Below are 26,463 nucleotides of genomic sequence, written 5' to 3'. Positions count from 1 at the left end.
CCAATCCACAAACACAGATTGTCTTTCCAGTTCTTCATGTCCTCCTCAATTTGCTTCACCCGTGATGTCTAGGTTTAATTGTACAGGTCTTTCACTTGGTGAGAGTTAAATTTAGTCCTATTGTATTTATTTGTTCATTTAGTACTTTTGGAACAGAATTTTTAAAATTTCTTTTTCAGATGATTGCTAGTGGTCAATAGCAATGCTGCTGGTTTTTGCACATTGACTATACATCTTGCAATTTTGCTAAATCTGTTCATTAATCATAGCAAATTTCTGGTGGAGTGTTTGGGGCTTTCCAGATATGTGATCATATGATCTGCCAACAGTGACAATTTGATTTCCTTCTTTCAGTTTGGGCATTGTTTATTTCTTTGTCTAATTGCTCTGGCTAGGACCCCCTATACCATGCTGAATAAAAGTGGACATCTTAGAAAAGCTTCATCTTCTTCCAGTCATTATGCTATTAGCTGTTGGCTTGATACATAAGTCTTTATTATACTGAGATACATTTCTTCTATACCTAATCTGTTCAGTCTTCATTATGAAGGATGTTGAATTTTATCAAATGCCTTTTCTGCATCTATTGAAATGATAATCTGATTTTTGTGTCCTTCATTCCGTTGATATGATGTGGCATATTTATGGATTTGCAAAGGTTAAATCACACTTGCATTACAGGAATGAATCCAACTTGATCATTATGAATAATCTTTTGAAGGCGCTGTTGGATTCAATGTACTAGTACATGAGGATTTTTGCATCTGGCTGTAGCCTAAATTTTTTTTTTGTTGTGTCTTTGCTTTAGCTCTAAAGGTGATGCTAGCCTCAAAGAATGAATTCTCTCCTTTCTATTTTTTGGAATAACTTAAGAAGTATATGTGCTAATTCTTCTTTAAATATATGTTAGAATTTAGCAGTAAAGCCAAATGATCTTGAGTTTGTCTTTACTAAGAAATAGCTTATTACTGATTCAAATATTATTGGTCTGCTTAGATTTTCCATTTCCTCACAATACAATCTTGGAAAGGTATGTGTGTCCAGGAATTTGTCAATTTTCCTATGTTACAACATTCACTGTCTTATAACTGTTCATAGTAATCTCTACCAATCCTTTGTATTTCTGTGATGTCAGTTGTCATGTCTCCCTCTTCATCTCTGATTTTATATATTTGAGTCTTCTCTTTTATTCTTACTCTAGCTAAGGGTTTGTCAAATTTGCTTACCTCTTTGAAAGAATCAGCTCTTCGTTTTATTGTGTTTTTTTTTTTATTTTTGTACTCATGTATACTCCAGGTTTTATTGTTTCTTCCTTCCTACTAATTTTGGAATAGATCTGCTCTTGCTTTTCGAGTCCCTTAAGGTTTAGTAAGTTAATTATTTGAGGCCTTTCTGCTTTTCAGACGCAGGCAATAGTGGCTTTAAGCTTCCTTCTTTTTCTTCTTCTTTTTTTTTTTTTTTTTTTTTTTTTTTTTTGTGACAGGCAGAGTTAGACAGTGAGAGAGAGAGACAGAGAGAAAGGTCTTCCTTCCATTGGTTCACCCCGCAAAGGGCCGCTAGGGCCGGTTCGCTGTGCCGATCTGAAACCAGGAGCCAGGTGCTTCCTTCTGGTCTCCCATGCGGGTATAGGGCTCAAGCACCTGGGCCATCCTCCATTGCCTTCCTGGGCCACAGAAGAGAGCTGGACTGGAAGAGGAGCAACCAGGACAGAATCCAACACCCCAACCAGGACTAAAACCCAGGGTGCCAGTGTCGCAGGCAGAGGATTAGCCAAGTGTGCTGTGGCGCCGGCCTAAACTTCCTTCTTAGTAATGTTTTCACTGTAATACATAGTCTTTTAAAAAAAAAAAACATTTATTTACTTATTTGAAAGGCAGAGTTACAGAGAGGCAGAGGTATAGAGAGAGAGAGAGGTCTTCCATCCACTAGTTCACTCTCCAAATGACCGCAGTGGTCGGAGCTGGGCCAATGTGAACCCAGGAGCCTGGAGCTTCCTCCAGGTCTCTCACACTGGTTCATGGGCCCAAGGACTTGCGACATCTTCCACTGCTTCCCCAGGCTTTAGCAGAGAGCTGGGTTGGAAGTGGAGCAGCCAGGACTTGAACCAGTGCCCATATGGGGTGTCAGAGCCACAGGTGGCAGCTTTACCCACTATGCCACAGCACTGGCTCCCAGTACATAGGTTTTTGAAATTGTGTCTCCATTTCCACTCATTTCCAGAAATGTTTTAATATTCCCATTAATTTATTCCTTCATCCACTGATTGCTAAGAAATAAAATGCTTAATTTCCATGTATTTATGTAGTTTCTAAAGTTTTTCTTATTATTGATTTCTACTTTTATTGCATACTGAACAGAAAAGACAATTGATATTATATCTCTTTTTTAATTGCTTTGAGACTTTTTTAATTTAACGAATGCATTTTTTCATAGATACAACTTTAGGAATACACTGGTTCCTTCCCCATACCTTCCACACACACCCCCCAACAATTCCCATCCTACCTCTCCCTCTCCCATCTCCTTCTTCATTATAGTTCATTTTTAGTTTGACTTTATATGCAGAGGACCAACTCCATGCTAAGCATAGACTTCAACATTTTGCTCCCACACAAACACACAACATACAGAGTACAGTTTGGAACAAAATTTGCAGTCTATTCTCATAGTAAAACTCGTTAGGGACAGAGGTCCTATATGGGGAGTAAGTGCACAGTGACTTCTGTTGTTCCTTTAGCAATTAACACTCTTATTCATGATGTCAGTGATCACTGAGGCTCTTGCCATGGGCTGCCAAGGCTGTGGAAGCCTTCTGTGACCATAGACTCCATCGGTATTTGGACATGGCCTAAGCAAAGTAGATGTTCTCTCCTCCCTTCAGAGAAGAACTTGTTTTGTGATCTGTCATATGATCTATCCTGGAGAACAGTCCATGTGCTGCTGAGAGGAACGCATATCCTGTAACTGTTGGATGGAATGTTCCATAGATACCTCCTGGGTTCCATTGATCCAGGGTGCAATTTAACACTTGTTTATTGCCTGATTTTCTGCCTAGATAATCTATCCACTTCTGAAAGTGATGTGTTAAAGTCTCCTGTTATTATAGTATTGCAGCCTATCTCTCCCTTTAGGTCTGTTAATATTTTCTTTATGTATTGGGCTCCTTTGACATTGGGTGCATTTATATATTTATTTATTTATTTATAAGTATTATTTCATCTTGCTGTACTAAAACCTTTATCATTACATAATGACTCACTCTCCTTATCTCATTTTACTGCTTTTGATTTAAATTATATTTTATCTTCTAGAAGTTTGCATACTCCCAAGAGTAACTTACTTTTGGATATTCTATTCTTTCACTTTAGTCTATGTGTGTCCCAGGAGGCAAAGTCCATTTCCTGTAATCTGTATAGAGTTGGGTCTTCCCCTTCAGTCATTCTATGTCCCTTTAATTGGAGAATTTAACCCATTTACATTTAAAGCAATTACCAATCCCATTTTGATAGTTTGTTATTTTAGTGTAGGTCTGTCTTCATTTTTCCTTTTCTTAAATCTCCCTTGTGGCTGAGTGATTTCCTCTGGTACTGTGCTTTGATTCCTTGCTTTGCATACGTGGCAGGTCTAGTACAGATTTTTGTTTTTTGGTAAACATGAGGCTTGCAACAATTCTTTTCATTGTAATGAGATATTTTAAAATGATAGTAATTTTGAATTGATTATAAAGCTAGGAAAAGAAACAAAAGAAAGAGAGAGATTAGAAATACTAATTCTACACTTGCACTCTATTCCTCCATGCTTTTTGGGTTTTGAGGATCTCATTCAACCTCTTTCAGTATTTTGTATCTCTTAAAAATTAAAGTTATTATTTCAGTTGTTTTATTGTCACACTAAAGATATGCATATTTTACATACCATGTTTAAAATACTTTTTACCAGTGAGGTTTCTACCTTCTGACTTGCTAATGTTTCCTTTGCTCTGAGGAACTCTCTTCAGCATTTCTTGTAAGACGGAACTGGTGATGATAAATTCTCCAGCTGCTGTCTGGAGACGTCTCTATCTGTCCTTCATATCTGAAAGATAACGTTTCTGGGTGCACCATTCCTGGGTGGTACTTTAAAGGTCTAATCCTATTCCTTCCTGGCCTGTGAGGATGCTGCTGAGAGTCTACAATCAGACAAACTGGGACTCATATCTTCTTTGTTTCCTTTCTCCTGTAACTTTGAGAACCCTCTCTTTATCTTTAACCTTGGAGGTTAAACTGGTTTTTTTTTTAATATTTATTTATTTATTTGAAAGTCAGAGTTACACAGAGAGAGAAGGAGAGGCAGAAAGAGAGAGAGGGAGAGAGACAGGTCTTTCATCCACTGGTTCACTCTTCAGTTGGCCACAATGGCCAGAGCTGAGCTGATCTGAAGCCAAGAGCCAGGAGCTTCTTCCGGGTCTCCCATGTGGGTGCAAAGGGCCCAAAGACTTGGCCATCTTTTGCTGCTTTCCACGCCACAGACAGCAGAGAGACGGATCAGAAATGGAGCAGCCAGAACTCAAACTGGAGCCCATATGAGTTGCCGGCACTGCAGGTGGTGGCTTTACCCACTACACCATGGAACCAGCCCCTACTATTATGTTTTTAACACTGTTCAGTGTTATTTTTCAGTTTAAGAATTTGCTTATTTTAATGAATTCCATCTCTATCAAGTATAGTTGTTATTATATTATTTCTCCATGCTCTCTTGAAATTCACTGAGTTTTCCTCCTACATGGTTGGGTTCTAGCATCTTATTTTGTTTTTCAGGTGAGGTCACAGTTCCCTGGAAGTGCTTGATGCTGGTTGCCATATGATATCATCAGAGCACTGAAGAATTAGCTATAGTACTACAGCTGCATTTGTGGCTGTCCATCCGGAAATTCCAAAAAGAGTTTATTTTCTCTAAACTTCTAGACATGTGTGCTATTTCAGCACTAGATGGTGCCACAGTTAAGGTTTTCTCTGTGTCTGCTGTTGGTGTGTTTTCACTGCTTCAGTCCTATAAAACTGACCAAGCTCAGATTTCTTCCAAATCTGCAGCGGTGTGTTGTTCAGAATGAACTAGACAGGTGCCTAAACAGAAGGAGTTTCTCCCACAAACCCTCTTCTGGCGGGGGGGGGGGGGGGTCTGGTAGGCCCAATACTACCATGAATCCTCAGCCTACCAAGACCAGCTCTTCCTGGGGCTAGGAACAAAGCCCACCTTATGATGATCTGTCTGCTGCTTAGGTGGCCTCGTTTGCCTGATGCTGCCAGTGATGCTGACTGGAGTATAAGACTGATTAACTCTGGCCACAGTCACTGGCCTGGGGACAAAGACCATCAGGATCTGTTCAGTGCTGGTTTTTACCATCATGGCACTGAGACCCTAAACAGTCTTATAATTTCCTTCTGACTGCTCAAGTTTGGAGGACAGATGGTTGAAGCCCCTCAGGTGGCCAGGAAGGTCCTGAGTGGGCCATACCTGGGCCTTGCACTCATCAGACCCTGTGAAATCTTGGGGGAGCTCACCAGGCTTGTGTGAGGTGGCAGTGGTGCAATCCTCCCATAGGGCACATGCATCACCCACTGTTGGGGCATAGGAATGGGGACTGTTGGCATCTGTCCAATTTGAGGCTTTAACAGCCAATCACTGAATCCCTAGACACAGTGGTGTGGTTCTTGGCTATCTGCTCAAAGTTGAAGGAGGATCATAAAGACAGCCCTTGGTCACCCCAACTGGCGTGATCATTCCTGGATCCACAGTCAATGGACCCAATGAAGCCTTGGTGGTGCCTGCCAAGCCCACTTGAGGCTGAAATAAGCTCTTCCCACTGGAGTTCAGGTCTCCAGTTGCTGCTGGGGAAAGTCTAGGGGCTCTGTCTGAGAGCACTGGCATGGCAGCAGAGGACTTTGGACTGTATTAGGTGCTGGATCTCATGGCAGGGGCTCAGCTCTGAGCTCCAAGGCAAGGGACTAAGCTCCCTCTTGGACCCCAGTCTACATTATCTGGAGTCTCTCCTCCTTTCTGCTGGAAGTTAGAGAAGGGTGGCAGTTAGGGCAGGTGGTTCCCAGGCCGCCAGACTATGAGAACTCCAAATACTCAGTCTACAGATACAAGTCGAGGACCAGGAGCTGAGGAGCCACCTCTAAATCTGAACTGTATCACGGTGGCCCTGTCACTGAGATGCCAGTGTGGGGACTGAATGCCCTCTCCCTCCTCCAGGCAGGAGGTGTCTCTCTCCAGCTGTGGTGGTTGGAGTTGCAGGGAGGAGGACATGGGCAACGCTTTCCTGTCTGCCTTCTTCCATGTGAGTTTTCTTATTATTATTCTAAAACCAGGCACTGTGGTCTCTCCTTGGCTTCCATAGTTCTTGGGAAGGTGTGTTGGTGCATGGATAGCTGTGGGGAGAGGGGTAGTGGAGCACCAAACTCAGCCACCCGATGCTCCTCTTCCTCTCTTATATTCCATTCTGCCACAACCATTTATTGGGTATTTGCAGGAAGCATGGTACCTTACAAATCTAGGGTGCTTGATGAAACCATTTTATCTGGAATCCCTGGTTACTGGGTTCTGGGATGAATGACAAGGATCCCTGTCATCACAACACATCCCAGCATCCTGCTGGCCGCACGTGGTCGGCTTGGCTTTCCATTGGGATAGCTTAGCTAGATGATTGTTCTGAAGCTCCCTGTTAGCCATGAGATGCCGTCATTTGGATTCTAATTCTCTCGTATCGTTAGGTCAACCACTGGACACTGCTGACTTTTCTGTTACATGACTAAACATCTCTACTCCCTCAGAAGATCTGCGGGAAGCACTCCCTGTGGTTAAGAGTACTGATGTAGAGAGTTCACGAGTGATGCACTTGGATGAAAGATATAACATTCTTTGTTCTCTATCTTCTGTGTAAAGCTGTCTCTGTCTTGGGCAACTCAAAGTTCAACCTCCTCCTAGGTGTTATGCTGCCCTCTTCCCCTCACCCCGACCTTCATGTGCTGGCTTCTGCCCATAGAAGGATGCTTATATGTGACACAATGAAGGAAATGTCCATACTGTCCTTGGGGGTCCTTGCTGCTCTCTGAAATGTTATAGCTTGTTTGGTTTCACACCCAGGCAACCACAGCAGAAACCCCTGAGGTATGGAGAGTTGCATCTGGTTCCTCAAATTCCAGCATGGCATTCTGGGCTGACCTGCTGGCTCCTCTCGTGAGACCAGAGTCAGGACGTCCTCTTTCTAACCCAAGGCCTCTTTCCCATGATCTATTTCCTTTTCCATTCTCATCAGGGATAGGGTATATTGTAGGATAGGAAATGTGGGGTGATGTGTGAAGCTCAGCCCTCCAGAAACCTCCCTCAGTCCTGTCTACAATGGACGCAGCGCCATGCCCAGGGTGAGGCTGCTTTGAAATCCACGCTAGGAGAAGTGTGCTGCTCTGGGCCGTGTTTCTACCACATCTTCCAACAAAGCACGGCCACACCAGGGCCAGAGCGCCGGGGTTCACGTCGGGCGGCTTGTGTTTCTTCTCTGTGCTCTCCCCGGCTCTTCCTTCCAGAGTAGGAAGGACTTGCCCCGCGTCCTTGGGTGGAAATGTCCCTCACGCATCTACCAGGCCTCCCTACAACATGGTTTATGATTAAATCAATGACCCAGATGCCCCGGCTTAGCATTCGCTCTGTTGAAGACATTTTGGTGAATTTAAGCAATAATTTTCCCCCTTTCAGCAAAGTCTACATTTCAACACTATGGTCTCACTGTGAATTTTTTAAAATATGGGTTTCCAAAGATGGCCAAGAAATGGCTTCTCAGTTCTCACTTCCCCTGAAATAATGAGATCCGTTGATTTAATAAGCACAGAGCCACACAGCAACATAATTTCTGGGAATGAATATATATATATATATTTGGATAAATTAGGAATTTATTTATATTCCACCTTGTAAAAGCCAGAACAGAACAAGTGTCACTTTCTGGGAAGTCATCGTGTTAGAAATATATGAAGTGCACTTAACAGAGGGAAAGAAGTTTCTTGGCTCCCCCGAGACGAGAGGACACACAAACAAAGGCCCTGTGGACTTCTCTCCCAACCAGACAGTCTCGATTCAGGAGGCCCAGTGAACTTTCCCCCAGAATTACAGCAAAGAAACTAACCCTAACATCCGGCTCCTCCCAACTATACCACTGTTTACAAAAATATTATTCCTGTAAGAAGAATGATCTAGATACATCTGCCTTGGGAAACTGGATGCTAGGAAAATAATTTATGCAAGTGTTACCATTGCATCCAGGGCCATCAGTGATAAACCAGTTTGGGTTGAGTGTTGTTGATTTCCCTACTTTAGCATCTCCTGTTGGAACCTGAAGAACAGAAACACAGGGAGTGCAAGGCCTGGAGTGCATCACAGAAAAACTTTGTGCAAGGGGAAGTGATACTTCTTCCTGGAAACCTGTAGGACTAGTGACACCCGTTCTTTCACAGCTTGCTGGTGAGCCAGCACGTCAGCCTTATCTTGCACTCCTCATGGGTCAATCGTCCCTTCCAAAAAGCAGTCAAGTCATGGACCGTCAGCTCCACCAATTGCATCCTGTTCCTGTGTCTTTGCTCTCCCACCCCACACCACCCCCAGGCAGAATGCCCTAGGCATTGGGATTGCCCAGAGTAAGCAAATTCATGAGGATTAAGTGAGTATCAAAAATCTGTCTCCCTCCGGTCTAGCCATTTGAAGTGCCCAGGCTCAACACCCAGCTCTGCTCCCAACTGCGGGTTCCTGGAAATACAGGCTGTGGGGAGCCGCAGCGATGGCTCAAGTCCTGGGGTTCCTGTCACTCACATGGGAGACCCAGATTGAGTCTCCGGCTGCCCATTTCAGCCCCACTCAGGTATCTGGGGACTGAATCAATAGATAGGAGTTCTCTGTCTCCATCTGTCTCTCTTTTTCTCTGTCTGCTTCTCTCTATATTCCTCCCCTAAACTTAAAAAAATAAATAAATAAATATGGCACCTTGCTTTTGCATATAGGTGAGGGTACTTCATACAGTTTTTGGAAAATTTGATTTAAAATGAATGTTTATTTAGGCACAAAACATTTTGAAATCCATGCATAGTTTTTCATCATGAAATTTTCCATGACCTTTTGAAGGCTTCTCATGTGCATGGATTTCAGATTTTTTTACAACAAAATAAACAACTTAATTTCACCTCTCATGAACTTTTTGAGCCACTCTTATCTGTCCATCAAACAAGGGGATCTTGAGTTGTTGCAAGAATGGAAGCACCATATTTAGTTCGGTGCCTCTTACAAAGAAAAAACTGGATCATAATGGCATCTTACTTGGAGAAGAAAAGAGATTATGTGCCATTATCTTGCGCTATAATTTGTCTATTCTTTTCCAAAAGACTACTGAGTAGGCACAGCTAAGCTGAGTCTGGCTCTGAGAAGAGGGAAAAAATGGAAGAATGAACACGAAGCAGAAGCCAGGAGACTGCGGTTGTTGCTATAGCGATGCACAGCCCAGCCTGGCCCAGTGAGTGGGAGAAACCACTTCCCTTCTGGACTAGTGAGGCTGAGGACAGAAAAATTTGAGGTGACCAAGTTAACTCTCTGTGAGACAGCGCGAAGCATACCTCTCCAGAATGAACCAATGTTTATTAAGTATCTACTAGCTAGCTGACAATACATCGGGTCTATCAGAGGACTGATGTGTACAGATTCACAAAGTTAGGGACTAACTTCCCCAGTCAAAGCATAAAGGGAGAGTTTTTTGGAAAAATGTATTTTATTTTATTTAGGATTTATTTATTGGGAAGGCAGCATGACAGAGAGAAAAAGAGAGAGAGGGAGAGAGAGAGAGAGAGAGAGAGAGAGAGAGAGAGAGAGATCTTCCATCTGCTTGTGTACTCCCCAGATGGCCATAGCTGGGTCAGGCCAAAGCCAGGGGCCCAAAACTCCATCCGGGTCTCTCTCATGGGTGGCCCAAGCACTTGGGCCATCTTCTACTGCTTTCCAGGCACCTTGGCTGAGAGCAGAATTGGAAGTGGAGCAGCGGGGACTTGAACCAGTACTCCAACATGGGATGCTGCCATTGCCAGTGGCAGCTTAGCTTGCTATGTTACAATGCCAGCCCATAGAGTGAGATTTTAAGAGGAAATAATTTGCTATTTAATGATCCAGCTAGTAAAAGGACATAGCCAAGACTTACATCTGGAGCTTTAATTTAGTTCAGTCTAATTTCTTTTCAATGCAAACTGATTTCCACCGGGCTCCAACTCTGCCTGTCAAATGACATGACAGACAAATCATGTCCCTGCGAATAATGCAAACTTAGGCCATCCAGGGCGGTTACCCGAGGCTTTGACATTTTATAGTTTGCCCACTTTGCAAGTCTCCTAGAAAAATAATTGATGTTAAAGCTTTCTTTCCTTCATTTATAAACTGAATGGGCTTTCTGATAACAGCTTAACTCGGTGATTAGGAAATGATCCTAAATGACAGGTTTCAATGTATTTTACATTAATGTGACAGTGTCACAATTTACTGGCTGTAAAACGTTGACTTTAGAGACAGGCAAAAGTCGTGGAATCATCTCCTACATACTTTTTCTTCCAAAATGGAAACACCTTCGAATTTTTAACAATAATAACATATCACTGATAAACATAATAAATAGTATTGAGAAATTAAAAGCTCCTATTATTCTATTTCTACTCCTTGCCTACTCCCATGATAACTGTTACTGTTTATACTTTTTGAGCAATTATGCAGAGGGTAATGGTTAACAGTGTGGACTCACATTCCAGTTTTGACACTAAATGCTAATTGTGTGACTAGCAAATGAGCTGTTAACCCTCAATTTCTTTCCTGTAAAGTAGGGATAATAATACTACCTGACACAAAGGAGTGTGATATAGAATAAATTAAATAATGAGATAAATTACAGCCACTGTTTAGTACAGTACTTTAGCACTCTGTAAACGGTAGCATGAATATGTATATATCTTTCTTTTTGTATATATATATATGTGTGTGTGTAAATACATACACACATTATTTATATAGCCAGATTATGTTATGCATATTGGATTATAATTCTCATTTAACAAATATCTTAATATGTAGTTCCATGTCTATATGTAAGAAACTACCTGTCAATTGCCAGATAATACTCCTTATGTGGATACAAAATAATTTTAATCAAACGTAACTAAAGAGTATTTAATTCGTTGGGGCTGACAGTTTGGCACAGTGAGTTAAGCCACTACCCATGATCCCAGCATACCACAAGAGTGTGGGTTCAAGTCCTGGCTGCTCCACTTCCAATCCAGCTCCCTGCCAAAGTGCCCAGGAAAGCAGCAGAAGATGGCCCAAGTGCCTGGGCCCCTGCAAACCCAACTGGGAGACCCTGATGGAGTTTCAGAGTCCTGGCGACAGGCCGTTATGGCCATCTGGGGAGTGAGCTGGTAGATGGAAGTTTTCTCTCTTTCTGTCTCTCTCTCTTCCTCTCTGTAACTCTGTCTTTCAAATAAATGAGTAGATCTTTAACAAAAAATTGTTGTTTACAGTTTTAATCTACTCTATAGAGGAAAGGTTGACAAGGTTTATTAGAAAGTATCAAATAACAAATATTTCAAACTCTGCAAGGTATATAGTCCTGGCTGCAATTCTTCAACTACTGTCATAGCACTAAAGTTGTCAGAGACAATACACGTGCTGTGTTCCCATAATACTTTATTTTCACAAATAGGCAGTGGGCTGGATTTGGCCATAGGCTATATAGTTTGCCAATCCCTGATAGAGTGTTCTCTTTAATGTTGCTGTAGTTACATCTTTTCTCATTTCTCCTATGAATTGCTTTTTTTTAATTTTTTTATTTTACAGGTAAAGTTAGACAGTGAGAGAGACAGAGAGAAAGGTCTTCCTTCCATTGGTTCACTCCTCAAATGGCCACTATGACTGGCGCTGTGCCGATCCAAAGCCAGGAGCCAGGTGCTTCCTCCTGGTCTCCCATGCGGGTACAGGGGCCCAAGCACTTGGGCTATCTTCCACTGCCTTCCCAGGCCACAGCAGAGAGCTGGATCGGAAGTGCAGCAGCCGGTTCTTGAACCGGCACCCATATGGAATGTTAGCACTGCAGGTGGCTGCTTTACCTGCTATGCCACAGTGCCAGACCCATTAATTGCTTTTAATTTTTTTTAATTTTTTTATTTTTGACAGGCAAAGTGGACAGTGAGAGAGAGAGACAGAGAGAAAAGAGAGAAAGGTCTTCCTTTGCCGTTGGTTCACCCTCCAATGGCCGCCACGGCCGGCGCGCTGCAGCCGGAGCATCACGCTGATCCGAAGCCAGGAGCCAGGTGCTTCTCCTGGTCTCCCATGGGGTGCAGGGCCCAAGCACCTGGGCCATCCTCCACTGCACTCCCGGGCCACAGCAGAGAGCTGGCCTGGAAGAGGGGCAATCAGGACAGAATCCGGCGCCCCGACCGGGACTAGAACCCGGTGTGCCAGCACCGCAAGGTGGAGGATTAGCCTATTGAGCCACGGCGCCGGCCATTAATTGCTTTTAAATACACATAGACACATACAAGTGTCTCCGTCTGCACCGGCCACCACAAACAGGCTTGAGACGGAACAGCAAGAGCACAGGAGGGAGAGAGCGAATTTGGAGGTGACACGGCATTCAGTGCACAACGAGTAGAGAAATAGATCTTCAGTTGCAAGTGCAGCACCAGGTTTTCTGCCATTTACTCTCCTACCAAAGTAATGATGTCATATTTCCTACATCTCACCATCTTCAGTTTTTATTGCAACTCATTTTATTCTTTGGTAATCTTATCAGTAAAACATTCTGTGTAGTTTTGATTCATATATCTTTGATTATTCATGGAACAAATATCATTTTGTATGTTTATGGTTACACTATCTTTTTTAAGATTTTTTTTTTTTGAGATGTAGAATTATAGACAGAAGGAGAGACAGAGAAAAGGTCTTCCATCTGCTGGTTCACTCCCCGAGTGGCCACAATGGCCAGGGCTGAATCTATCCAAAGCCAGAAGCCAGGAGCTTCCTCCGGGTCTCCCACGTGAGTGCAGGGGCCCAAGGACTTGAGCCATCTTCCATTGCCTTCCCAGGCCATCAACAGAGAGGAGCAACCGGGACATGAACAAGTGCCCACCTGGGATGCCAGCACTGCAAGTGGAGTCTTAGTCTACTACGCCACAGTGTCAGCCCCAAAATTTCCAATTCATACCTTTGGTCCATTTCTCTATAATTTCCAACATACATCTTTTGCTCACTTTTCTGTGTTAACATCTTTTCCACCCACTGATTTCTAAGGCTTCTCTACACATTGAAGATGCTAACCTTTGTCCGCCACACTCACCCATATCGTGTACACAAAGGCACTGTTTCCATGTGGATTCCTCACTCACCGGGCCACAAGTTACACAAGGTCAGGACCGCGTGTCTTACTGTAGTTGGCTCCCAGCACTGAATACCATGTCTGGCTCTTAACTACTGTGTCCAAACTGTTTGCTAAATAAATTAATGAGTAGCATGCATACTCTAAATATTCTCCATCACACACTTTTTTGCTTGTCTTTTAACTTACCTATGGTATTTTGGACCACACCATTTTTACCTTCTATAATCAAATTTGTCTATTTTTCCTTAAAGCTCATGCACAGAAAAGTCTTCCTCACTCCTAAAGAATACAAACATTCTCCAGTATTTTTTTTTCTATTTATACTCTTATTCCAGTTGAACCTTTAATCTGCAGGTTCTTTTGTGACTGCTTGAGGCAGAGTCACAATGTTTCTCCAGATTAAGATCATGCTATTTACTGAAGAACCTCTTTAACCACCAACGTGAGAGTCAATCTTTCTATGTGCGGTCTGCTATGAGACGCAGCTGTCTCTGTTTTGCTATTTTCCTGCAAGGAACCTTCCAGGTAAATATGGTTTCAACCCGCCAGCCTCTGCGAGTACCGTCAATCCCGCCCCGCAGAGTAAGCCAATACGCAGGGCACTGGATCAGGACGAATTATCTCTGAGACTGGCTTTCTTCATTAGCTGCCTGTCTCTAAGCCGCACGGAATCATACCTGTGTGACCTGCTCCCCAGAGCTATTGTGAGACCGCGGAGTGCAAATCGATCTGCATAGTTCAAGTGCTCTAAAAATTAAAAGTTTCTGACAAGTGCAAATGATTCATAGTCCTGATTATCGACGAGCATCCAGCGGCTTCATCTCGAGACGCCTTTACTCAAATCGACTGGAACTGGGTAAGTGACATTCTGTGACAAACGGAGGCAAATCACTGACGGCATCTTCCGGCTCTCACTCCACGTCGGATTCTGGGCGCGCGGATCCCTCAGGAGGAGTCCAACAGGGTTCTTGCCCAGCTGCGTGGCGGTCTTCCGATCCCTCAGGTTTTCCTTCCCTAACAGGCCTGTAGGGTGCGTTGCGGAGCCTCTGCAGAGGCCGCTGGAGAGGACTGGTTGACCGCGCTGTTGAGTACGGTACCACACACTGGGTTGCTGAAACTTAGCTCTATCCCAGTTCTGGACCCCAGACGTTTGAAATCGAGGCGTTAGCAGGGCCACACACCGTCTGGAGAACCCCGGGGAGACTCCGTCCTTGTCCCTTCCAGCTTCCAGGGGTTGCTGGCTGGCTGTCCTTTGCAGCCACATCTCTCCCACCAGGCCTCTGTGGGCTCATTGCTGCCTCTTCTCTGCTATTCTCCTGTTCTGTCTGTTCCCTACGGACATCTGACATGGGATGTAGGGCCCACCCAGATAACCCAGTATGGTGCCAGCTCAAGATCTGCAATTTAATTATACATACAAAGGTGCTTTTTTTTTCCCCAAAGAGGACACAATCACAAGGTCCAGGGATAAGGGCACAGAGAGCTTTGGGGGAGCCCTGCCCAACCCACCACAGCTGCCTCACGTCAGAAGAACAAGTAGGGGCCGGCGCTGTGGCACAGCGGATTATTGCCCTGGCCTAAAGTGCCGGCATCCCATATGGACACCGGTTCGATCCCCAGCTGCTCCACTTCCAATCCCGCTCTCTGCTATGGCCTGGGAAAGCAGTGGAGGGTGGCCCAAGTCCCTGGGCCCCTGCACCTGCGTGGGAGACCCAGAATAAGCTCCTGGCTTTTGGCTTCGGATCGGCACAGTCCGGCCATTGCAGTCAATTGGGGAGTGAACCAGTGGATGGAAGACCTCTCTCTTTCTCTTTCTCTCTCTCTCTCTCTCTTCTCTGTGTAACTCTGACTTTCAAATAAATAAATAAATCTTTAAAAAAAAAACCAAGTAAACATAAAACAGGCAGAGTCCATGCAGAACATCCCCAACTTGTTCTAAAATATTTTGTTTTGAAATGGAACAGCTTTCATTTTCAGTGTCTGTTTTTGGACATTTTAATGAAGCCAGGTGCCTAGTTTCAAAGACCCACCATTTTTTGCTGATGTCACCCTGTCCCTGTGTTGTCTCCTAATTTGAAAGTTTACACTCCAGAGAGCTTCACTTTCCCTGTATTTGTCAAAGCTACAGGGATGGAGGCATGTGCCTGTGAGTTACAGCTCCCTCATTTCCCATCATGCAAACAGGGTAGCAATCAGGATTCAGCAGCCCAGTCTTTTCCCTTCTGCACGTAGAATTATGGAACCTCATCATTGTTTCATCTCAATGACACAGGCCTAAGAGATCGCATTATGACAAGGTTCTACTAAACTTTAAAATAATGGAATCCCTTTAGAGCTAGAATTACTTTCATAATATGTCTCATTAATTCTTTAACCTCCTGAGTGACAAATATTCCTGATTTTATGGTTGACCAATTAAACCCTAGAGACTGCCCTAAAGTAGATTGACTGTGGACTAACGAAAAGAGCCGGCCACTGTGACACCCAAATTGTTCTGTCCAAGTTCAGATGAGATTCAGGCTATTATACATGAAATTTATATTTCACCATTGCATTAATTGCTCCCGTGAAAAACATCACAAATTCAGAGCTACAGGAGAACTCTCCCAAAAGCTCGTGGTAAAGGTGTGTGATGGAAAAAAACGCCTGGATTTCTCTGTCTCTCTCTCTCTCTATCTCTCTCTAACTCTGCCTGTCAAAACAAACAAACAAACAAACAAAGGCTGGTGCCATGGCTCACTAGGCTAATCCTCCGCCTTGCGGCGCCGGCACACCGGGTTCTAGTCCCGGTCGGGGCGTCGGATTCTGTCCTGGTTGCCCCTCTTCCAGGCCAGCTCTCTGCTGTGGCCCCAGAGTGCAGTGGAGGATAGCCCAAGTGCTTGGGCCTTGCACCCCATGGGAGACCAGGAGAAGCACCTGGCTCCTGGCTTCGGATCAGTGTGGTGCGCCTGCCGTAACGGCCATTTTGGGGGGTGAACCAATGGAAGGAAGACCTTTCTCTCTGTCTCTTTCTCTCTCTCTGCCTAACTCTGCCTGTCAAAACAAAACAAAAAAACCAAACCAAAAAAAAAAAAAGCCTGGATTTCAACATTTTTTACACCATAATAAACTCATCTTTTAATTCCATTTTCCATGAACTTTTTGAAGCCCCTTCTTCCACATCCTGTCCCTCACAGTTGTGCAGTGATTATGGGCAGGATACCAAGGGTTCCTGGGAGTGACACCCATGATTTTCTGTCCATTCTTATTGTGTTAATGTGCACACTGCCAGGTCCCCATATCCAAAGCTTAGCTGCAGATTCCTGGGAGTGCTTAGACAGAAATGTTTCCAGTCTAATTAACTTCCACTTACTTTCCTTGATAAACCGTGCAACAGACAGGAGATGGCTTGTCTGGTGCTGTTGCTGTGAGAGCCTCCTGCTTCACTATTCTCCTTCCAGGTTAGGTCAGAGCCTTCCACCTCCTCGCCTTTCCGTCTCATCCCAGCAGGTGGAGGTGAGGTCCCCTCTCTTGCAATTTCCCAAGCAGCTACCACTCGTCACCCTGGCGTGACTCTCCTACTCTCCCACCCATGGCACCTTGGCTCCAAAGGGCTTGTCGACCTTACTAGACAGGAGGGCAGGATGAATAAACTTTCCATCGCCCAGAGCCTGCACAGGTGCCTAGCCCAAAGGACACTTTCCATTCATGTTTATTGATAGCAAGCACAATGCCAAGTCTAAATTGTACTGCCTTCTAGTTCTATTAAAGGAACCCCATGAACTCGTAAGGATGGATATGTAGATTTCACTTAAGAAAATGGATTTCAACTTTCAAATAATCTCATTAACTTCAGGTAGAAAATCCATTTAGGAAGACAAAATAAATGAATGAGTCAGATCATTTCTCTTACACACTGCCTTCCCTACGGTTTGAGATGATTTCAGTCCCACATCTGCTGAGGGAAATTCAACCCAACTGCTCTGAGGCTAGTGGTGGTGGTGGTGGTGGTGGTGGTGGTGGGGTGTGTGATGGGGTGAGGGGATTTGGCCCAAAACCAAAAACCTCCCCTTCATTTTTAGATCATGTTTTGAAAGCCAACCAATGAGGGCTCTGTTTGGTTTAGTGAAAAGGATTTTGCACACACAGACCTTGGAGATGCCTCTTGCTTGCTAGCACTGTTTTGCAGACTTGGGGCTCAAAACCAGTAGCAAGGCTAAGCTGTGAATTAACAGAAACTGGAAAGCATCGTAGAGAGTGAAAGCCAGAGACACCAGGCTGCATGTGAAGCCTCAAAATCCGCCCTTGGAAATTGCTCCGCCTGCAGACTCAGACATCCACGTCCTCTTTTCATGACACGGACTGAGAACCAAGCCCACCCTGAGCAAGGAAGCAGTTTTATTCTGGCGAAGAACTGCCCGGAGCAGCCTCAGAGGGAGAGGAGCTCTGGGCTCCTGTGTAGGGCTGGGGCTTTAAAGGGAGCTTGTGTCAAGGGAGGAGGGAGACGGGTGGGAGATGAGTTGGAGCCGCCCAAAGAGGGGATGTAGGATGCAGCCTGGGGCAGCTGGCGAGGATACCAGATACCATCGTGAGACAGGGGGTCCCTGAAACAGGGAGTCCCCGGAGCTGCCTGATGCACAGTGGGGCAGTGACAGAGACCCGGAGGCACAGGAAGCTTCCCTGATTTGCAGCTGGGACACATTGTGAGCACGGTGAGGCCCTCCAGGTGCGCGGCGCCTCTGTGTTTTTTGTTTTCCTGACACCAGGGAAGAGTGGGGGGGATGTCTCGGTCCCGAGTGGATTCAGGACTCTCATACTTAGTAGCTGCCACATCCTTGCTTCCCTTTGCATTCTTTAAAACTCTTTTTCACAACTTATATTTGGGGAAAAAATCTACACCATATGATGAAAGAGGCATAGCTTTATTAAACATTTTCAGCAAAATGCACAAGGCGGTAGGGACAGCAGGGGTAGAGTGAGAGACTGTGTTCTGAGGGGGATGCATTTTCCAAGGGTCCATCACTGCAATACACACGCACCCAGCGCAGCTACCCAAGAGCACGCTGTGGGGGCAGGGTCGACACCCTGGAGAACCAGTCTAAGTGCTTTCAGCTCTTTGAAATATAACACCAAACTCAAATGGCTTAAAGAGTAAAGTGACTTATTTTCAATGTCAGGAAGTTAAAAGTTGGGTCCTTTAGGAACTCAAGGTCAAGGGCTTACCATTTTCTGCTGAGTCATCCAGTCATTTGTAGACTTGTCCCTCAGGCTTGTGCCCGCTGGGCTGCCCCCAGCTGCAGCAACTCCAGCCTCAACACTGACACAGCACTGCCCTGGGAGGAAGGAGCCGTCTCCCAGAAGCCTCTAGCTGATGCCTCATGATAGTTCATTAGCCGGAATCCCATGTCAAACGGTAAGCCAGTCACCCAGCCTGCAAAAGGCAAGCCGTGGGCAATTTAGACCAATCATGATTCCTCCCCCAAAGGCTCATACTACTCACTACTTGAATAAAATCAGGGTGTTACTAGAAGGAAGAAGGTGGAAGGGCTGTGGATGGCTGTTAAGCAACCTATGCCACCTTTCATACAGTCATATCCTTTGAGGCGCTAGGGATACAGCTTGACAGATTCATGTTCTTTTCTTGTCATAGGACTATGGGGTTTGAGTGGGGGAAATACTAGCAATTAAGCATAATCAAAGCTTAAGAGAATTTCCAGCTTTTGATTCAGGAATTATAATTTTTGTTTCTCAACCATTTACAAGTGATAAACATAAAGATATATTTAAAGAGTTTGCAAGAAAATAGAAGTTGATTTTGATCTAAAACTTTCTGAAATTCACAGTTTCATGAACTTTTTGAAGACCCTTTATATGTATACACTTCAATTTTCTGTGTCAAAATAAATGTATCTTTTTAAAAATTTTTTAGGAGTTAGACAGTGAGAGAGACAGAGAGAAATGCCTTCCTTCCCTTGGTTCACCCTCGAAATGGCCGCCATGGCCGGTGCTGCACCGATCCGAAGCCAGGAGCCAGGTGCTTCCTCCTGGTCTCCCATGTGGGTGCAGGGCCCAAGCACTTGGGCCGTCCTCCACTGCCTTCCCGGGCCACAGCAGAGAGCTGGACTGGAAGAGGAGCAACCAGGACTAGAACCTGGCACCCATATGAGATGCCGGCACCGCAGGTGGAGGATTAGCCAAGTGAGCCACAGGCGGCCCCAGAATAAAATGTATCTTTTAATTCAGTTTTCCATGAACTTTTTGAAGTACCCTCATACTGTCATCATCATTCACGTATTGAATAAATATGTGTAGAACATCTGTCCCCAGTGGGTGGGATTACAATGAGAAGCGTGTTCTCTAAGGAGCTTACCTTCTCGTGGGGTGGACATCTGGCACAGCGGCAAAGATGCTGCTTTCAATGCCTGCACTTCAGGTTGGAGCGCTCGCTTTGCGTCTCAGCTCCACTTCCTGTTAACGCACAACCTGCAAGTCAGCAAGTGCTGGCTCAAGTAATGAAAAGCTGACAAACGCAGTCAGGAAGGACTTCTTCTTCTTTTTTTTTTTTTTTTTAAGATTATGTATTTATTTCAGAGGTGAGACAGTGAGAGGGAGAGACAGATCTTCCATCCCCCGGTTCACTGGTTCAGTTCCCAAATGGCCGCGATGGCCAGAGCTGAGCCGATTCAAAGCCAGGAGCCAGGAGCTTCTGCCGGGTCTCCCACACAGGTGTAGGGGCCCAAACACTTGGGCCATCTTCTACTGCTTTCCCAGGTCATAGCTGAGAGCTGGATTAGAAGAGGGCAGCCGGCACTAGAAACGGCACCCATGTGGGATGCTGGCGCTGCAGGTGGAGGCTTAGCCCACTACGCCACAGCGCTGGCCCCAGCAAGGACTCCTTAAATAATACACAAGCTCACATAGCTGGAAAGACAGAGAGCAGGCCAGGGAGGGCATTTAGGCAGTACTCTAATGTCACAGGAAACAGATTTTCAAAGAGAAGACGCCTTTCCAATTTTCCTTTTTAGGAGCTCACTTTGGCATCTGTGCAGAAAACAAAGTAAGGGGGGCAGGGCTATCTGTGTAGGTACAGCCCGAGATGGTGTTAACACATGGCATTGGGTGGCACGGACAAGCGGCCAAGAGCTCACGGTCTGTTCTGACAGTAGGCAGTAGGGTACAAGCCTTAAAGCATCAAGAGATGTTAAAGAAAAAAAAAGTTTGAAAAGCAGGGAGAGACCCTCCTTGAACAGTGTGCTGGGCTGGTGCTTTAATGAGCACATGAATAGTCCCGGGAGCTTGTGAAAACCAGGTCCTGACTCAGGTGCTCTGAGCTAGGGCTTGAGTCTGCATTTCTAACAGCGCTGCCGGTCGGGGCCCACACTTTGAGGAGCAGGATCCTATCCAAATGCACCTAATGTGAATCTCCAGTTGTGCTCATGTCTTCTACATACCCTCTGCTTCGGACCAAAGCTCCAGGATAGCAGTCACGTGTGGCTATTTAATTACAATTCAATTAAGATATTGAATTTCTTAGCTGCACTTACCATTTCAAGTGGTCATGAGCCACACAGGGCTGCACTGGCCAGCACATCTATACAAATTTTCCTTCATCAAACAAGGTTTTATAGGACAGCACCACCGCACGCAGATGACTTCTAGACCTCTAGGCTGTGCTATCACCACGTCTCTCCTGTCCGGCCTCTGGTGGGGGACACACACTGTCTCTACCTGTTGAAGTCATCCTTTAGGAATCATCTTGTTTACCTTTCCTACCGGGCCTTCCTGAAACTCAGATAGGTGTGGCTTTTTGCTTCCCTTTGACTCAAAATCACATTTCCAACGCGCACTTCTCTGGCTGTAGAGTCCCATTTGCTTGAGTGCATTCGTCTGTGTGATTCTGTAACTCTACACTCCTAGCCACCAGCGTTAGCACGTGAGCCAGAGGACGGCCAGTGACATCAATCCCCAGGAGGTCTTCCAGAAACAGTTAAGCCATCAGGATCTGCTGGGGGCCCTCTAGCCATCACATGGGCCAACTCCATCCAAACAGGTCAGCTAGCTCTGAGGAACACAAGGCCAAGAGATCAGGGCAGACCCTGGGTGACATCGCACGCTTGGCTGTAGCTGCACTTAAGAGTGCTCTTTCCTACCCTTGAATGTTGGTTACGGAGGACAATTCCCAATTTTTGCCTAAGCCAGTTTTTAGTGAAGGAGTCTTGCCCACTTGAACCTCTCTTCAGGCACCTGTATTCCGCTTTGATACGTGGTAGCAACACAGTAGTGACTGATTCTCTCTACTAAAGAAGCAGATTCAGGAAGGAAGAACAAGCCCTCCCTACTCACCTCTAACCCCACTCTGATGTCTTAATAAATATTTTCATATAACTGCTTACAAAACAGGAATAAGAATTACTCTGGAGAACCAGGCACAGGATAAGATTATCTTTTATTAGAGATCTTATATTACATAATCCCAAAAAGATATAAAATCTTCCAAGAGAAAATATCAAAACCTGTTGATTCTAAGGTGAGAAAACAATCAGAATGAAAGCAAACATTTTCTTTCAGACAAAGGAATATGAAAACATTTCGGCACAACTACAACAAAGACATGGGAAGATAATTACAATGTCTACAACACATTTTACAGCATTTTCGTAATTATTTATAGAAAACAAGGATGCTCAGTTCTTGAAGACTGCAGTTATAACCTCAAATTAAAATTTCCAGAGGGAGAGGGAGAGGGGGAGGGGAAAAGAGGGAGGGAAGCAGGGGGTGGGGGGAGAGTTGGATAACTAAACGACTGTGCTACTAAATGCAATAGAACCTAACATGCCACGCAGATCACTACCGCAGCGCATGGTTTTCAGTGTGTGCCGGTGACATTATTTGCTCAGTTCTTGACCACAACCCAAAGCAAAGGCCTCCTCTTCTTCATCTCCCTGATGGCTTCCTCTAAAAGCTAACTCTTGAATGCAGAAGCCTGCTGGTTATGGTGACCTTCTGCTTTACCTGTGAACAGCTGGTGGCAACACACATGGAATAAAACCTCGACTGACATGGGACGGATCGATCTCAAACAACCAGAAGTGGCAAAACTACTGTTATTGCATCAGATTTTTTATTTCATCTGATCAGAATTTCCAGAGTGATTAAGTGTACCCACTTAACCACAAAACACAGTGAACTCCCATAGGAAGGCTTGACATTGAAGATGCAATGAAAATACTGATCTTGCTCCTGGGATTTGCTTCTGGCAACCTTATCATCTATAGATGTCCACAAAAAACATATTTTTTTAGTTGTTTATTCTTGAAAAAGCGAGGAAGGAAATGTACAGTACAAGTTTATTGCATGAAATTAAACCTCTCTGTAATATCTTTATCAACACTGGTATTGTTTCCTTAATTATTAAAGGTGAAGGAGGTTATGAATTTAATGTAACAACAACCACCTTAGGAGCTGCATCTGGAGGGAAAATCCAGACTACGTGGTAAGACGGAAATCCAGCTTTCATTTTTTCCAGAAAGACGTTGGAATGGCAAGAAGTAAAAGGAAGTTTAAAGTCGGCATTTGCGAAAACTTTGGACATACTCAAAGAATCCTTTCTATGTGGGAACTAAATATTCTAAAAGTTGCCAGCTAATATTGCTGCTATTTTAATATTAAGGAAACAAGGATCCCAACTAAACTTTATTAAAAGTTCTCTAATGGCACATGGGCTTGGAACGTGACTCTGAGGTTAGCACAAACAAGAGTTTGCAATCAGCTACACAAACATTCTTTAATAAGGTAAAATCATGATGAGCTATATGTAAGGGTTCCAAACCAGGGTCTATCTTAAAGCATTCTCTCTTCAACACGGTTAACTACTGTGAAACGGAAACATCTGGATTTTGTGTGCCACAAAATCCTGGCTTCAAGTTGTGGTTTCCTTGGCAGCAGCATATTTTAATTAACAATATTTTCCTTCCTTGTTTTGTTATCTGACATCTCAGTACATTCAAATAGTCAAAATGTTTCGAGTGACATCACCACAAATTGAATGAAACAGATCAGAAGGTGGCCGGTATTGTCAGGCAAAAATCACACAAATTACGCGTCATAAAAAGTACCCACCCCCCTCCTTACCCCCCACCCCGCTTCCCCAGACAGTAATATGGACACCAGAAGATTTAACAAGACTTATAAAAAAATAAGGCACATTTATTTTGATATGGTAATTTTAAAATAGAAAACCCCCATCTCAGAACACCTGTATTCAAATGAGCTGTGTAAAAAGACACCTTTGTGGTACCCAAAATAGGTTTATGGTACCTGTGGAATTGCTTCTTCTATCTCAGTGACAATGGAATAAATTGCACCTATCCCACATTGTCAAGTAATGAAAATATGCCTCTTTTTCTACTGCTGAACGATTCAAAATCAGGTACTTCCAGAAATACTTACAAAGGGAAGGGGTAAGAGGTTCGTATAAAAAAAGGTGTGACAATCAACTATGTTTATCGTAAGGGCTGAGGGATTGCACTTTTCCACATATTTCAACACACACAACTTTTTCTCATGTGTATGAATAATTGCAACCATTTTGGCCATTAGCTATTCCCCACCACTTTTTTTTTACTCCATTTTGGTCAGACAGGTATTTCTGTAAAACTAACAAGGATTTGCGACACAAGTACAGATAAGAATCTCTGCACAACCCCCAACACAGACATAATTAGTTATCATTTAACCTGAGATACAAGCTGTTGAGAGGTTGTCTTTAAATATTTCTTCGCTTGCTGCGATTCATACTGATGGTGGTAGTCCATAGGAGGAACTTAAGAAACCTGGGTCATAGCATGGCTTTTTTTTTTCTTTCTGTCCTGTTTTATTTATTTATTTATTTTTAAAAATCACAGAATCATGTTCTCACAGTAGCCAGAAGCTAAAATAATCTGCTTCTTTATTGCACGTCAAACCAAGAAAGGTAGAAAAGCCAATGCTTCCCGAGCCAAATCTGAAGGTCACGTTCATCTCAAGCGGATTCGAAATGTGCTGATTTCCATGGGACTCAAGTTGATCTCACTTATATTCTGGGCGTCTGCGGGTGAATGCATCAAGGATATCGATGAAGGTGTGAGGCTTTCAACAGTAAACTTGCTAAAAAGTTTCTGTACCGGCATCTAAAGAGAAAATGATACAAGATTTGCATATTGAAAACAACCCTGAAGAAAGATTGGGAGTGCATCAGTTAGTGTTGACATCCCAGATGGGTGCCGGTTTGAGTCCCAGCTGCTTCGCTTCTGATCTAGCTCTCTGCTATGGCCTGGGAAAGCAGTAGAAGATGGCCCAAGTGCCTGGACCCCTGCACCCATGTGGGAGACCTGAAAGAAGGTCTCCTGGCTCCTGGCTTCGGATGGGCACAGCTCCAGCTATTGTGGCCACCTGGGGAGTGAACCAGTGGATGGAAGCCCTTTTTTTCTCTCTCTCTGCCTCTGCCTTTCAGTAACCCTGCCTTTCAAATAAATAAATCTTTTCTTAAAAAAAAAAAAAAAGACTCAGGAAGAAGTCCACAGTAAGGACTTTCAAGGAGACGTGCATGAAGTATGGGAATGTAAGGGCTTGCACACGCACAAACTGTCCCCGGGGGGCGACAAGGGACAACATGTTCAGCACTGCATTCTGGGTTGGTTGAGAATTTCAGCATTTGGACACCCAGCTTTAAAATCACACTTCTCTTTCGGTCTCTGTTTAACCCTCAGAGGGTGGTTCTCAGTCACTTCTTCCTGTTCTAGCAGAGTGGAGAGAGAGGACAAGGGCCTGTAACCAGGAAGGCACCATCTGTTGTTATCAAGTTCCAGCCCACAGTGGGCAGGGCTCGCCCCCTCTCGCCCCTGTAGGGTGCCCCAATTATGTCTCTGGAGACTGTGAGCCCTTTCAGGCTCCGTGCCTTCATGGGAGAAGGCTCAGAACCAGGGGCGCGCAGATCATCCACAATCAGGCAGAGGACAGACCGAATGAGGAAAGTTAACAGAAGCACCAGTGCTCCTTGGCACCGACTGCACATGGGGCGGGGTGGGGTGAGGGGGATGGAGAAGCTGCTGGAAGCAGACTTAGGGGCTCCTCCCAGGTTGCGTCTCTGTTGTTCGCAGGCCTTAGCCACACGCCAATCTGCGGGGCTGAGGCTGCACCCCTGGAGTCCACACTGCACTGCATCCATGGGGCATCAGAGCAGAGCTGCCTGTGTGCTGGAGTCACAGCCCCGGCTCACAGCTGCTCAGAGACACAGATGGTTCGTTTCCCGCCAGGGAGAGGCCCCATGGCACCACCAGCCAGACCAACTCCACAGACCCTGAATTCCCAGGGGAGGCTACTGACTGGTGGTGGGCGGTGACTGGTGAAGGGTGGTGACCAGTCTCAACGCTGCACTCACTTCCCTGCTACCCTGACCTGCTTCGCCGAGTACACATCTTGCCCGGGGCCTCTGAGGGCCTTGGGTTTGCCAGGGCCAAAGCCAACCGTGTCATGCGCCAGGGGAGGCTGGCAGTGCAAGGAGTAAGCCCGGCATCCAGATGCACCTTGCTGCTGACAGGAGAGGAGACTGCAGGGGCAAAGAGCTGTCCCGCCTGCAGGCGGAGGGAACGGAGTCAGCGAAACACAGCACCGTTGTTGGCTGGATGGGTTCTGCATACAGGGAGGCTTTCCAAGCGCTTAACTTGCAACTCACCTTTCCCTGAGTAGTAGAGCAAAGCAGTCCCGTGCCTCTGCTGGGGAACCGGCAGTCGAAGCCTTTCCTGTGGAGGATCAAGGCTGCCTCATCGGAATAGCCGCTGCCCACCTGCAAACGAGCAGAAAGCTGCAGCAGGTGTCCAAGGCAGGTGCACCCCATGGGCTCGCAGGAAGCAGCCCCAAACCAGGCCATCAGCAATGAGAGATCCGCTTCCTCCCAGTTCCCTGTCCCCTGCACCTGCTCACCAGCTCCAGGCCCTCCACCTCTCCCGCAGCCTGCTGAGCCAGGTGAGATTAAGTTCCAAGGTAACCGCATCCCCCAGAGTCCCTGAGGACTCACGTTT

General features: G+C 45.1%; 1 protein-coding gene across 5 annotated transcripts in view; it reads right to left on the bottom strand.

Moving 5' to 3' along the window:
* Positions 1-21,832: 21,832 nt before the first annotated feature.
* The window catches only part of MAN2A1 (mannosidase alpha class 2A member 1), a 169,590-nt gene continuing 164,959 nt past the window's right edge, over positions 21,833-26,463 (bottom strand). For all 5 annotated transcript variants that reach the window (XM_051853587.3, XM_089313110.1, XM_051853589.3 and 2 more), the window contains 2 exons: positions 26,118-26,228; positions 21,833-24,573 (listed from right to left, as the gene is read on the bottom strand). In XM_051853587.3, the coding sequence (XP_051709547.3) occupies positions 24,421-24,573; positions 26,118-26,228 (264 nt within the window). In that variant the 3' untranslated portion in view covers positions 21,833-24,420. The remainder of the gene's footprint in view (positions 24,574-26,117; positions 26,229-26,463) is intronic.

The sequence above is a fragment of the Oryctolagus cuniculus genome, chromosome 14 (genome assembly GCF_051225735.1).
Source record: "Oryctolagus cuniculus isolate XC-2025 breed Fujian yellow rabbit chromosome 14, ASM5122573v1, whole genome shotgun sequence".
Lineage (NCBI taxonomy): Eukaryota > Metazoa > Chordata > Mammalia > Lagomorpha > Leporidae > Oryctolagus > Oryctolagus cuniculus.
The sequence above is the reverse complement of the archived record's forward strand: the minus strand, read 5'-3'. Positions and strand labels throughout refer to the sequence as shown.